Source organism: Protopterus annectens, chromosome 3.part0 (assembly GCF_019279795.1).
Source record: "Protopterus annectens isolate FY-2018-M chromosome 3.part0, PAN1.0, whole genome shotgun sequence".
NCBI lineage: Eukaryota > Metazoa > Chordata > Ceratodontiformes > Protopteridae > Protopterus > Protopterus annectens.
The window spans coordinates 488,072,693-488,086,654 of NC_056731.1; the positions used below are offsets into that span (position 1 = coordinate 488,072,693).

The 13,962-nt window shown below is 34.9% G+C and overlaps 1 protein-coding gene across 1 annotated transcript in view; it reads left to right on the forward strand.

Annotated features, from left to right (window-relative positions):
- The window catches only part of PKD1L1 (polycystin 1 like 1, transient receptor potential channel interacting), a 1,345,235-nt gene that overhangs the window by 606,475 nt on the left and 724,798 nt on the right, over positions 1-13,962 (forward strand). Inside the window, exon 25 of the mRNA XM_044065604.1 lies at positions 5,068-5,181. Coding sequence (XP_043921539.1) covers positions 5,068-5,181 — 114 coding nt within the window. The remainder of the gene's footprint in view (positions 1-5,067; positions 5,182-13,962) is intronic.

Sequence of the window (13,962 nt, forward strand, 5' to 3'; positions counted from 1 at the left end):
CTTTTCCTCACTTGAAGCCTGCTTAGATGACTGATAACTACTTTTAAATCCATCCATCCATCCACAACCCCTTTTCCCATTTTTGCACATGGGTTTGCAGTGTCACTTCAGCAGTGGCAGTCATCTACAGCCAAGGTTCGCACCACTTGGTGTCTAAAATAAAACAAATTAATGCTGTTTTTGCCCAAATCTCGGTCAGCAGAGAAAAAATCCATCAACATGACATCAGTAAATAATACCTCAAGTGAACTCCAATAACGAGGCACATTGCAAGCAATGAACTAATAAACCAAAAAATGCACTGTGTGAGGACAAATCTGCACCGGACAGCCGAGAAAACTACCAAACAGCTTTATTAAACGTATGACAATCACCACGTTTTTCGTCACATAACAATTAGACTTCACCAGACAAATACAAACACTAATTAACACCTATATATATGCTGATCATTCGTTTGAACTAACCAATAAAAATCTTGTTAAACAATGCTCATGAATATAAATAAATCCATAGTACCTATCATCTGTAGAATCAAAATAAATTAATTCTCAATGGCATAAATACATTAAAATGCAAACAAATGTTTAGAATGTTATAAAGGTTTTAGATATATATATTAGATATAATCATGTACACATTTTATTATACATCATATATATATATTACACATGTATATTTATTACACTATTTATTTATATTTATATTTATATTACATACATATTTATTTATTTATTACCCAGTATACTCAATGTGGATATATTTTTCATTCATATATTACTTTGGTACACCATTCATGATGATATTCATGTACATTCCGATTTTGACCACCAGGTGGGAGTATTGCCCATAAAAAAATATCTCACTGAATTATCAGTTCAAATTCTATTTATATATATTTATTTCATTTCCTCTGAGAATACTAAAACAGTTTTTTTCATTCAACCTTTATAACATTCTAAACATTTGTTTGCATTTTAATGTATTTATGCCATTGAGAATTAATTTATTTTGATTCTACAGATGTTAGGTACTATGGATTTATTTATATTCATTTAGATTCATGAGCATTGTTTAACAAGATTTTTATTGGTTAGTTCAAACGAATGGTCAGCACATATAGGTGTTAATTAGTGTTTGTATTTGTCTGATGAAGTCTAATTGTTACGTGATGAAAAACGTGGTAATTGTCAAACGTTTAATAAAGCTGTTTGGTAGTTTTCGCAGCTGTCCAGTTCAGATTTGTCCTCACGCAGTGCATTTTTTGGTTTAATACCTCAAGTGAAACAGTTTCCAACAGAAAGCGTTTTGTCTTAATTGATGATAACTTAAAATATAATCAACACATCTCTCAAGCCATCAAGAAAACACACACAAAGTTGGGCTTCCTCTACATAAACCTTTTTCTCAGACTGCTTTAGGAATTCTTTAACAATATTTTATTTTCTCCCTTCACTTCTAAGTGCAGCACCCAGCCTGACTAACCTTTACTCCACCTTAAAAATAAATTAGAGGTTTGCTACAATAAAATACTCATGTCTGCATCCAGCTTATCAAACTGTTCACACCACTGTTTATCACTGAAATACCTACACTGGCTGGAACTACCTAATGACTTTACATACTCCCAAATACTTAGTGCCCACAAAATGATACACAAACCTGACACCTGACCATCATTACAAAACATCCACAAACACTACTTACTTCCTAGGAATCTCCACTCACAGAACAAATATTTCCTGACCAGGGCAAGTGTCATAACAGTGCAGGCAACTCACTTTACTCAACCTATATTGCTAAGTCCTCCATCCCACCCACACTAAAACAAGACAACTTTTCCACGTGTATCAGACACAACCTAAAACAACACCTAACTGCCGCTTGACTATGCTCATGTTGCAAACCTTATTAAACCCCCCTTTCTTTCTGTTTGTCTTACATAGAGACACTGGCAATCATTCACCCGTACTGTCACACCTTTCTTATACCTGCCTTTCTCTCTCCAAATAACCTATACCCATAATCCTTTCCTACTAATACACCCTCCTTACCCACTTCATACTTATTTATTATCTCAGCGTCTCCACTAGCAGAACTTTTTCTCCTTCTTTTTCTTGGTTGTTTCGGATGCTGCCCTTTCTTTTCCTCTGTTTTCTTTTCTTACTCTAGCAACAACCTACATCATTTATATCAATACAGATACATACATACTGAGCCTATGTGTATTATCATTGTACTTGTATTGTACCTCCAGCTATTACATGTTAACAAATCTTAGACTTATGTAAAATAATATAACTTCGAAAATATATGATGTGTCTTTACTATTTGTCTCAATGCTACCTGCAAAGTAATGCTTAAAGTGTTTCATTTTTATTGTTGTTCATTGTAAATACGTATTTTATCTGGAGCTTTTCTCCATGGAGCTCCACTGAAAATGGGACTTGTGCCCAGTTGGACTTTCCTAGTAAATAAAAGATAATAAATAAATATGTAAAACTAATTCCTGCAACAAGTCATTGTTCTGAAACAGCAGATCCCTCCTTAAATACCTAAACATAATCTACTGAATGATTTCTGAATCACAAACATCTGAGTTATGCACCCTTTTTGTTAGTTATGTGTTCCTTAAAAAAGGAATCATTCACTTTGCTAAATATATGCTGAACTGAATGAGGTTAATTAAAGTTCAGTAAATAAGGAATTAATTTAAAAAAGTCCAGACTGACAGAACAGAAGCAATAACCATTTGCTTTAACTGGAACATGCTGATAATGTGGAGTAAATGGAAGGGCTAGGCGTACTGTAATGCCAGATGCTGCATTCGATTTACTGACAACACCACGCTGTTGGCAACTCTGTGAAATGAAGTCCATGGAACAGCAGAATTACTTAATTATCTTATAGAAATAAGTAAAAAATCTATTTTTTAAATATAAAGTATGGAGAAGAGTGCACTAGGCAAACTTAATGAACTGTTTTGGAACATGATACTTTCAAACTCCAGAGGTAAAGCGTAAGTGATTTACTAAGATATCTCGCCCAGAGGAAGGTGTCTGGTAAATTCACAATGATGCACTGTGTGACATCATTTCTTGAAGGTTACTTGTCAGGATAATTCATTACTATTTTGCAGCAAAAAAATGAGGCACATGTTGCTGCCAAAGTCACAGTTACGTGAGGCAGCTTGTTTTGTTTACGAGTTCTTCTTGCCTGCTCACTTAATCAGACTTTATGAAAGCAGAGTTCTCCTCTCCTATTGGCCACATCTGTGATTAAGGCAAAATAATGAATTGATGTGTGTTCTGTGTTATATGAAAAAAGTGTTTCCAAACATGACTTCACATGAAGAAAGAAGTGTGCACTTATGACAGCAATAAAGGCGCTGTAAGAACAGGAACTAGAAGGCTGCAAGTAGTGCTTGTGCCAGTCAGTAATAGTATGAAAGTGAATGGCAAAGACCCGTATATATGATGTATCTAATAAATGTATGACTCCACAGTCAGGCAGCACTGAATTATCTAACATTGTAACAGATCAAAGGCTTTGTTTTACCAGCTCCATTTACATAGACTCTGACTGATTAGGTGACCAGAATTTTCCTAGCTGCTCATGAACCTGGATGAGAAGCCATAGGGGAGAACAGAAACTATGAATTTTTCCTGCTGAACATTTCTTATGATTGTTAATGCTAGGACCATTAGTCATAATGTTGTTTTTTTATTGGAAAATGTGTTGCATTACCACAAGATTGATGTTGTTATTGTTTGTGAAACTTGGTTAAAGAACAATGACTGGAAACAAGTTCTGTCAGGGTATAAAAGTTTTTACTGTAACAGACATTCTAACAAAAATTCAGGTGGAAGTGCTATGATAAGGATTAACGACTGTTAACACCAATACTATAGATTGTGTAACTGTGACAATAAAGACAACCCTGGAACATATAACAATTGTTGGTGTTCCTATGGAAGTGACTGTTACTTCATGTCTTTTTCATCTGAGGTGTTCTATAGTCTGCATGCAGATGACTTGAAATGAGTAAACTCCTTACATGTGTTATGGATAGGGCATGACTGCAAAAGAAATTTGACTATTTGGGCACAGAAGAATAATATGCTGATAAATACATCAAAAACTAAGCATATGCTCTTTGGGATACATAGAATGAAAGATGAATATTCAGTTTAGAACAACGTGATTAACACTAGATTTGTGTAAGGACCTGGATATATGGGTAGATCCAGATTTGATTTTTTTTCTAATCATAGCAACCAATTGGTTAATGATAGCTGTAGAACTACAGGTTATAGAAAAATATTTATGAAATCTAGAAAATCAGAAATGATTAAATCCTTGTTTGTTAGTTACATTAGACCCAGAGTATAGAACAGCAATATGGAAACCTTATAGGAGAACAAGGAAGAGTACAGAAGGAAAATATCACGGCTGTCAGTGAATGTGAAAATGCAAGTTATTGTGAAGGACTAAAATACCTGAGCAGCTACATTATTTCATACAGATATTTAAGTGGAGACCTTATTTAGGTATATTCAGCATATAGAGACATCTGCCTCTGGGAATGTTTGGGGTTATCAAACAGTAGCAGAAAATCATCAGACAGCCTATGTAGAAGATTATATAGGAATGAGAGGTGTACTAATTTGTTCTGGGAGAGAGTGGCTGCCACAGGGAATAAATTACCAAATTACATTAAATCAAGCACTAGTGTAGATATTTTTAAGGACAACCTGGACACTTTCTGTGGGAATAACTGTTTTAGTCTATTGGAAGGCTAAAAGGACATTATTGCCCATGTCTGAGATATCTGTATGTATGTATGTTGGTAGGTACCTTATCATGAGCATATACTAATATGGTACTTAGGGAGTATATAGTATTTGGCTAGTCAAAAAATGAAGTGTAGCACAATACTAAGCCTAATCAACCAGGTTTCACAGTATTTTTTCTGTTCCACTCTTTCAGCAACATATCAGCATAGTTTTACCTATGAAGTTATAAAAAAATGGGAAGGATCACACTATGGTTTTCTTTCTCCACCAGGTCAGTGGGAATATTGCAGATCTAAGTCTCTATAACTGCACCACCAGAAGGAAAATCAGTGTAAAAGGATTAACAACCCCAATTGTAATAGAATTTGAAAAGGAAAACATCTTGGTAAGTTAAAAAAAATCAGTTTTAACAAGTTAAATGGCAAATTCATTGACTATAATGTGTTTGACTAGACTAGAATTACAGCATATGCAGTGTGACAACTTGCGTACGGAATTAAGTGAAGACACGGAACCAGTAAGTGACAAAATGAGGGACAAATATGATGCAATATATCTAGGAGCGGAGAACAAGTGTGTGTATTGAATGAGGGCATATTGCATGGATGTAGTGTGTTTTGCAAGTCATGTAATGTTGCTAGGTGCCAAGCTGTTGACTATAGCACCAAACTGTTTCACAGTCTATTATTTGCAAAACTGTACATTTTTAAGCTCACAAAACATTTGAGGTGCGGTGATATGACTGGAGTTCAAGAGCTCTGTCTGTCTTAACTCTCTCTATATATTTGTAGACATCCCCAGTACTCCTTTTATTGGAAGTCCAGTCATTTTTGGCAACTGTGTCTCAGATTTAGACACAGTGCTTTAAACCTTTTTTCCCCCTGAAGAAAATCCTTCAAGAGGAAGTCCAATACCTTCTGCTACCTATGGCAGTGTTTGAGACGTTTTGCTACCAATTAGCTTATTGAGGCTTGGATATTCACAAGCCAGGAAGGGAAGACAGTTCAAGTTTATCTCATCATACTGCAGCTGCCTGTGTTTTTTTTTTGTTTGCCCTAGGTCAATATATATTCCTCCAGTATACAGTAATACACTTGCTTGAGTTCACTCCTCCATATATTTGCTTCATGTATATGTGACAACCACCCTTTAAAGCATTGCTTTAAAATACCTGTAGCATTCCCTAGTTCACCAGAGAGGGAAAGTGCAGGAGGGTGAAACCTTTTCCCTTCAATGAGGTAAAGCTACCCACTAGCTACTTGAGGCTACCTTCCACAGTCTACCCATGTGTTTCTCAGGATGCTGATCAAGCCTAGGTCACCAGTGGCATACACATGCATGTTGTTCCGATCCTCTGCCAGAGGGCCAGTACAAAGGAAAGCAGTAATGGAAAGAAAATATAAGTGGCAGCTGTGTCTTTAAGAAATGTAGTTCTCCAGCCATTATAGCTCTCAACTGCCCAGCATTTTACAGAGTCCATATTCTTGGCCTAATATTTTGGTCTGTTCCTGATAAAATGTGTGATTTTTCTGGCAAATCAGCGAAGACTGAAGTCACTAAATGTTATACATTTGAGTTTTACATGTCATATCCTTAAAAAATGCTGGTTAATTTAAAACCTGCTATTCTTGTGCTAAAATGTTGAGATGTCTGTCTATTGTAAATGAAAGAGTATTTTCCAAGTGTCATATTTTAGTAAGCCTGTTAGACTTAGCTCACTGCACCTGTAATCATGTCATATTGCCTTTACCTGTCAACTTGACATGATGCAGTCTCAGTAGGTTAAGTTTTGACCGTAGTGCGGGAGTAGAGGGTGCACCATTATGTCTGTCACCCAGGCTCCATTTTACAAGAGATCAGCCATGATTATAGTGACAAAGTCTGAAAGAGAATTTGAACTGTGGAAACACTGAATCACTTATTGTTGTCACTTGGAGTTAGAAGACCATTAGATGAACAGCCAGAATGCTTTAAAAGTCAGACTGTCCAAGCACTGACTGCTTTCCTGCATATCACTGGTACAAATGCCTGTGCGCCACAAACAATGCCTGTATAAATGCAGGGTTAAGTGTGGTTAGAGAAAGCAGTGAGAGATAAACTTATCTGCTCATATTCTGCAGTGTTTATATGCTTAGATTCTATAATAGCAAGCATCTTCTTCCTGCATGAGAACATAGTTACTAGGCACAATGTGACCACTTCCACACTTCTGGAGTGGCACAGTGTTACTACACCTATCATTAGAATGTCATGAGCAGGCTACTTTTGCTATAGCAAGATGCTTATTATTTGAAGTACCAGAGGTATGGCAAGGGGTGTATCCAAGAAACATCAAAGAGGAACTTGCTGTCTGGAACTAATTGTTTAGTCCAGAGCTTCTGCATGCCCATAAAAAAGAGTTAAGAGCCTAGAAGAGCCTGCGCTGGAGAGATGGGCACATTAGATATGTACTAGTACCACGGAATAGCTCACTGCCACAGGGAGACGATAAGGGATTCACTGTGTGAAAAGGTGATTATCATCTATCTATTTTTTTTCAAATGAACTACAGTTTCGTAGTAGAGACAGTATTTTTGTTTTTATTTATTTATGTTTTTTTCTGTTTAACAGAAACAAAATACTGCAGCTTCGATTTTAATTTCTCTAAATGCTTTGGTTTTTACATATCTTGATGGAAATGGACCCCATTCCTAAGTCAGGGGCATAATTAGAATTCATGAAATCAGTTTTGTTTGTCTTTGAAGTTTGATACAAGTGCTCTTCTCAGCACCTGCAGTGTCCCCAGAATTGCCTCTTTTTTTACTTCATAAGGGGTTACTTTTATTGGTAACATATTTAGATATGTTTGAAGATTCTTGTTTACTAGCCCACTTGCTCCTAGTACAACTGGAACTATATGTGTATCCTTGTTCCACATTGTTCTAGTTCCTGCTTGCAAGTCCAGATATTTTACAAGTTTACCTCTTTCATTTTGTAAGACACTGTAGTGACTGGGTTTATCAATTTCAGTAATCAAAGCCAATTCTGTATTCTTCTCTTGACTACAATATTCAATCTGTTTGCTTTTACCTTCTTAGCTGTTGGTATGAGGTGATCTTATGTAATCATTACTATTTCATTTTCAACAATCCTTTTCGATCATTCCGAGATGGTGGTCGTCTAGTTGACACCTTTCACACGAAGCTCCTCACAAATCAGCTAAAAACCGACAATTTAAACAACTTTCAGTGTGGTGTTCTCACAGGATTTGGTCTAGTAAATAACTGTATCTGGTCATTAAGAAAAGATCGTTCTTCTATCAAAAAATCCAGTCAAATCGCTTTTGTGGAAAAAATTAAACTTCTCTCAGCCTGTGTAGCCTGGGCCACGTGCATCCAAGGGGTTTGTAGCTTTGACTGTATCCTACTGGAGTACTCTCATCTAAGGCATGGCTGGAAACTCTGACACCATGGAAACACAAACTACCAAGGCCAAATTCTCTTCATTATCATTATCATCTCCGGAGAAAGATACAAGTTCTAAAAGACTCAGAACCAATAAACAAGTAAGTGACACTTCAAAAACAAATGCTAAAGAAAAAACTGACTCAAATTTCCATATGGAAGACTAAAAATGGCTTTACAACCAATTCATTCAGCCATACAAGGTTTTTCTTCTCAGCTTACAGACTTTGGCAAAACATTAAAACAAATAACAGATAGGATGGACACACTTAAAGGTAAAAATCATACTATGGAAATCCAAATAGATTCAATAAATAAAGACTTGTGTGCTAAAGATTCACTGCTTACTGAAATACAAGATAAACTCCTGGACTTGGAAGTGAGAAGCCGTCTCAACAATATATTAATAAGAGGTTTGCCAAAATCATACGATAACCAAGATTTACTTAAAATCACAAAACAGATTTTTTCAGCACTTCTCACTTTAGACAGCGACTCTGAAAACCTAGTAGTAGAAAGAGCACACAGAGCCATACGTTCTCGTCAAGTAACCACTGTACCCCGACTGATCTACACCAAGATTTTGAACTTTCAAGATGCCCAGAAGATTTTGGTTACAGCTCAGAACGCAGACAGTTTGTATGGAATAATCACAAACTCACTTTCTCACAGGATTTACCTCACCAAATTAAGTTAAACAGACAGAAGCTGTCTCCTTACTGTGCTGACCTAATCAAACGTGGTATAAAATTTCAGATGCGATACCCAAATGCATTAACATTTACTTATAAAGACAAGAGACAGTCAGTGAATACTGTGCAAGAAGCGCAAGACACTCTTCTAAAGCTTTTTAAAGTAGTGCCCACCACAACATGAGAAGCTTAACAAGAACTGGCCAATCTCTGGTGGCTTATAAGTCATTGTGCTAATCTAGTTTTATTCATATGTTGTGCATTTGTTATGCCGCTTTTACTCTGAATTGTGAAGTACTAAACTGTGTTGAGATGACAATCTTGGCTAGCTATCTTTCATGTTTCGCATCCATTCTACATTTAAAGCTAGTGCTTTATGCCAATAGGAACTTTTGTTCGACGACAACTGTAGTGACTGTATCACATCGATCTATCTTTATGAAGGCACGCTCACCTAACATAGACTGTAGCTACGTATATAGCTTATTGTCTTCAACTTACATGGTAGCTGGATGAGACTTTTCTCTGTATTGTAATCCTGCTTACCCTTTAGTTTCGTTTTGTATATTGGAATGCCACAATTGGTTTCTTCTGTGATCGTCGCTGAGACCCATAGAGATAACGTTGCCTCTTCAGTCATGCAGAGCACTTTTTTCTATATTCCGGTAAACCTTCGGTTTGACGTGCCTGTCATGCCTAACACGAACATTAAGACACACTCAAGGTTTAGCTTTCAAAAGAGAAAAGTTGCTAAGAACCATTTATATTCCATTTACACATTGCTTTTTTCTTTTCTCTATGTTAGAATGTTGCTTTTAATTTGACTTTCATCAGCTACATTAACTTTGTTCAATTATACTTAGTAGAATATTGCTTAGTTTGTGTCTGTTTATGCAAAAACATTGTCGCAGGAATAACTTTCAATGTTAGTTGTGAGGTATGTGTTTGTACAGTATGTACGGTATCAAAGCAGATAGCTTCACTATCTCACAGCACTTTATTCTCCACTTTGATTCTCAACAAAATCCTCATGTCCTCCCTACATATGTGTATGTGGGGGGTGATTGGATACCATAGTTTCCTTTCCAGTCCTAAAATACTGTTGTAGGTGAATTGGAAATTCATCATGTTGCCTGCAAGTACACAAGTACATATGTGCACCATGTGATGGATTAGCATCCTATCCTGATTTTATTTTCTCTATCTTGCACCCAATGAGTGCTAGGATGACTTCTAGTTGCCCTGCATTTCTGCATTAGATTACATGGATAATTAGAAAATGAATGCAAGAATTTGTGAAGCTTGTAAGCGAATGAAATATGATATTTTGGGAATAATAAGATTGTGTGTAGAATTGTCTTTCTTAAACACTTAAGTCATATAAACAGTCGTCATTTATATTTATATATGTAGTATGACAGCTACATAAACAGGTGATAAATGGGTACTAATAAAAGTTGAGTCTAATATCCCAGAGTCACAAATAGGTTCATATCCCTATCAACACCTATCATATACACATTACATCTAGCGGATACCACAAACTTGTCAATACATTTAATTTTATTTTAAACACTACAGTGAGAAGGAGAGTTGGTGTGGTGAGGTTTTACTATGACGGACATTTTGTTTTCCATGTTTTTGTATATATGTATAGTTATGTTTAAAGATATAATAGTCCTTTTCAGGACTCTTTATAGAACTATTTCAGTTATGATTTCTATTATGTTAACCAAAGTTAACTTTATTATTTGTGATGATTCATATGTTCTTTCTCTTGTTGTAGACGGGTGGGTAGGCACCGGGTTAGTATGGAGGGAACTGGTTTTGATTTTGGAACTTTTGAGAGGCAGTAACTTACAATATAATTTATACAGTGAGTCTAGGTTCAATATTTTCTATTTTTTTAGGATTTTTACTAAGTAAAGTATTTAAGATTTTACTGAGTAAACACTTAAGTAGATACATAGACTTAAAGCAACTAAAGTAATGTCTTTATATATTGTTTCTTGGAATGTCAGAGGGTTACAAAACAAAACTAAGAGATCACTACTGTTTCATTTAGTGTTCAAATCTCAGGCCAGTATTTGTTTTCTGCAGGAAACACACATGCATAGAGATGACTGGAAAAAAGAAAACAATAAGAAATGGGTTAAAATGATTATTGCAGCCAGGGATTGTTCTAATTCAAGTGGTGTGGCAATTTTAGTCAAAAACAATTTCCTAGGTAATATTACAAACACAAATTATGACGCAGATGGTAGATGGTGTTATTTCTCTTCTTATTTTTCTAACATTGATAAACCACTCTTGTTTTTTAATTTATATAGTCCTTGTGACCACCAACATATTTTCTTTATTCAGATATGTAATATTCTTTCATCTTTCAAGGATCATTATATTATTATGGGTGGGGATTGGAATGCCGTTATTAATCCTGATATCGATCGTACTAGTAGATCAATTTCATATAATCACCAAGCATCTATTGCCCTAGAAGAATTAATGTTAGACCTCAACCTTATAGATCCCATTACCCTCAATGTACATACTGACAGGAAAGATAGATATACATATTATTCTAAATGTTATAATGCATGGTCAAGACTAGATTTTTTCTTGTTTCTGTTTTCTTATGCATCAAAAAATTGAATACTTCATGGAGCCTAGATTTTTATCTGATCATTCAAGGATATCACTTAAGATTAGCTTTGATATAACGAGGCCACACATATATACACAAAATAGATGGACATTTAACAACAACCTTCTTTTGAATAAGAATATCCATGTTATAATTACTGAGATTATACAAGAAATGTCTTCCAATCTTGATACATCAGACATTCCATATGATGTTCAATGGGCTGCTTGTAAGGCAAACCTTAGAGGAGAGTTAATTAGCAAGGCTTCTTATCTTAAAAAACAGTATAGAAATAAAGAATCCTCGTTAAAACTAAAAATCCAAACTTTAGAAAACCAGCACAGATTGAATCCTGATTCTTCTATATATCTACAAATTTGTGAATTCCAAAAAGAACTTTTACTACTACACCAACATAATCTCTTTATAATAGAACAAAGGCTCTTAGCTACTTATTCTGAATGGGCTCAAGTCCCCTCTAAGGTTCTCGCCAGAATAATTAAAAATAATCAGTCCTTACCTAGAATAGCACCCATACACTATAACAACAAGATATATAATACGGACTTAGAAATTATGCATCTTTTCACTACCTTGTTTTCAGATGTATACTCTAAAGAGCCTGACCCTATGACTACACAGCATATTGAAAGTTTTATATCTTCCATTAAATTCCACTACTGAATGATCAACAAAGGAAAACACTATCGGCCCCTTTGAGATCTCAAGAAATTTCAGAAGCCATTGACAAGATTAAAACTAATAAATCCCCAGGTCCGGATGGATTTACACCAGAATTTTATAAGACTCACAAGTCAATTCTTGTACCTTTTCTTCTTAAAGTTTTTAACTACATAAAAATAAATGGTATATCAGATTTACATCGGAATGTCTCAAAAACCATATTAATTCTAAAAAATAATAAAGATAAAACAGATCCTAATAATTATAGACCTATCTCCTTAATTAATATTGATATTAAAATTTTAGCCTCATTATTAGCTGAGAGATTGAAAAAAGTTCTAACATCATTAATTTCCCCAGATCAATCAGGCTTTATGTCCCACAGGCATGTATGGGACAATACCTTATCTCTAGATGCCTTTATACACTTCGCAAAAAAAGATAGAAATCCTATATATGCACTGATCCTTGACGCTTCTAAAGCTTTTGACAGAGTAAATTGGGACTTTCTTTTTCGTACTATGTCTTGCTTTAATATACCTAATACTTTTATTGATTTTATTAAAGTTTTATATAAGGATTCTTCCACCTTTCTTCGTATCAATAGAAATGCCTCTAAGATTATAAAACTCACTAATGGTACGAGACAGGGATGCCCATTATCTCCTTTTCTTTTTAATCTATACTTGGAGCCAATGTTATTATATATAACACAAAACACTTTTCACAAGATTCCCAACATTTTAAATACTGAGGTGCCCTTTTCTGCATTTGCGGATGACTTGGTGATATACCTCCAAACACCTAGTACAGACCTTGTGAAAATAATCAATATTATTAATAAATTTTCACAGGCCTCTGATTATCAGCTGAATTCTCATAAAACTTTCATCTTTCCTATAAATCCATCTGCCCATAAACCTCACATATTTTCAGATTCCCCTTTTTCTTTCACCTATGCAATTAAATACCTAGGTACTCAAATTGAGCATAATGGTCTTTCTACATTTCAAAATAATATTCACAGAGTATGGTCATTAATAGTTTTAGATTTACATAGATGGGAATTACTTAATATATCACTCTTATCCAAAGCAGCGATAGTCAAAATGAATATACTCCCTAGACTCCTATTTCAATTTAATGCCATAGACCAGATTATTCCTAAATCTTTCTTTACAAAAGTCAATAAGGAATTAGCTAGATTTATCTGGTCTCCTAAGTCAGTCAGAATATCATATCTTAAATTAACGTGTCCTAAAAATAAAGGAGGCCTAGGTCTTCCGAACTTTTACATGTATTATTTAATTATTTCGGCTAACAAACTACTCACCATTGTGAAATGGAAAACTGATAGGTATAGGCAGTACCCCATTTGGACCAAATTATGGCATCAATACATTTCAAGTAAAAATATTAACCCGATTGCTCTTCCTTTCCTTTCTAAGGAAGCTGCTAACATTCTGAAAATTTCCAAACCCTTAAAACAAAAGATCAATTATTTTCAAGAATTAATAAAACTCATTAATCTAGATAGCATTTTTCAACTAACACAACCTTTACACTTAAATCCTAATATCCAGTTTAATAATGTACCTTTTAATCTTTCTAAATTTCCACTTATTCAAAGTTTCACTGTGTGGGACTTGCTACAATATAACAATTTATCTCTCACTAACCTACGCATAAAGCTGAAAGCAAAT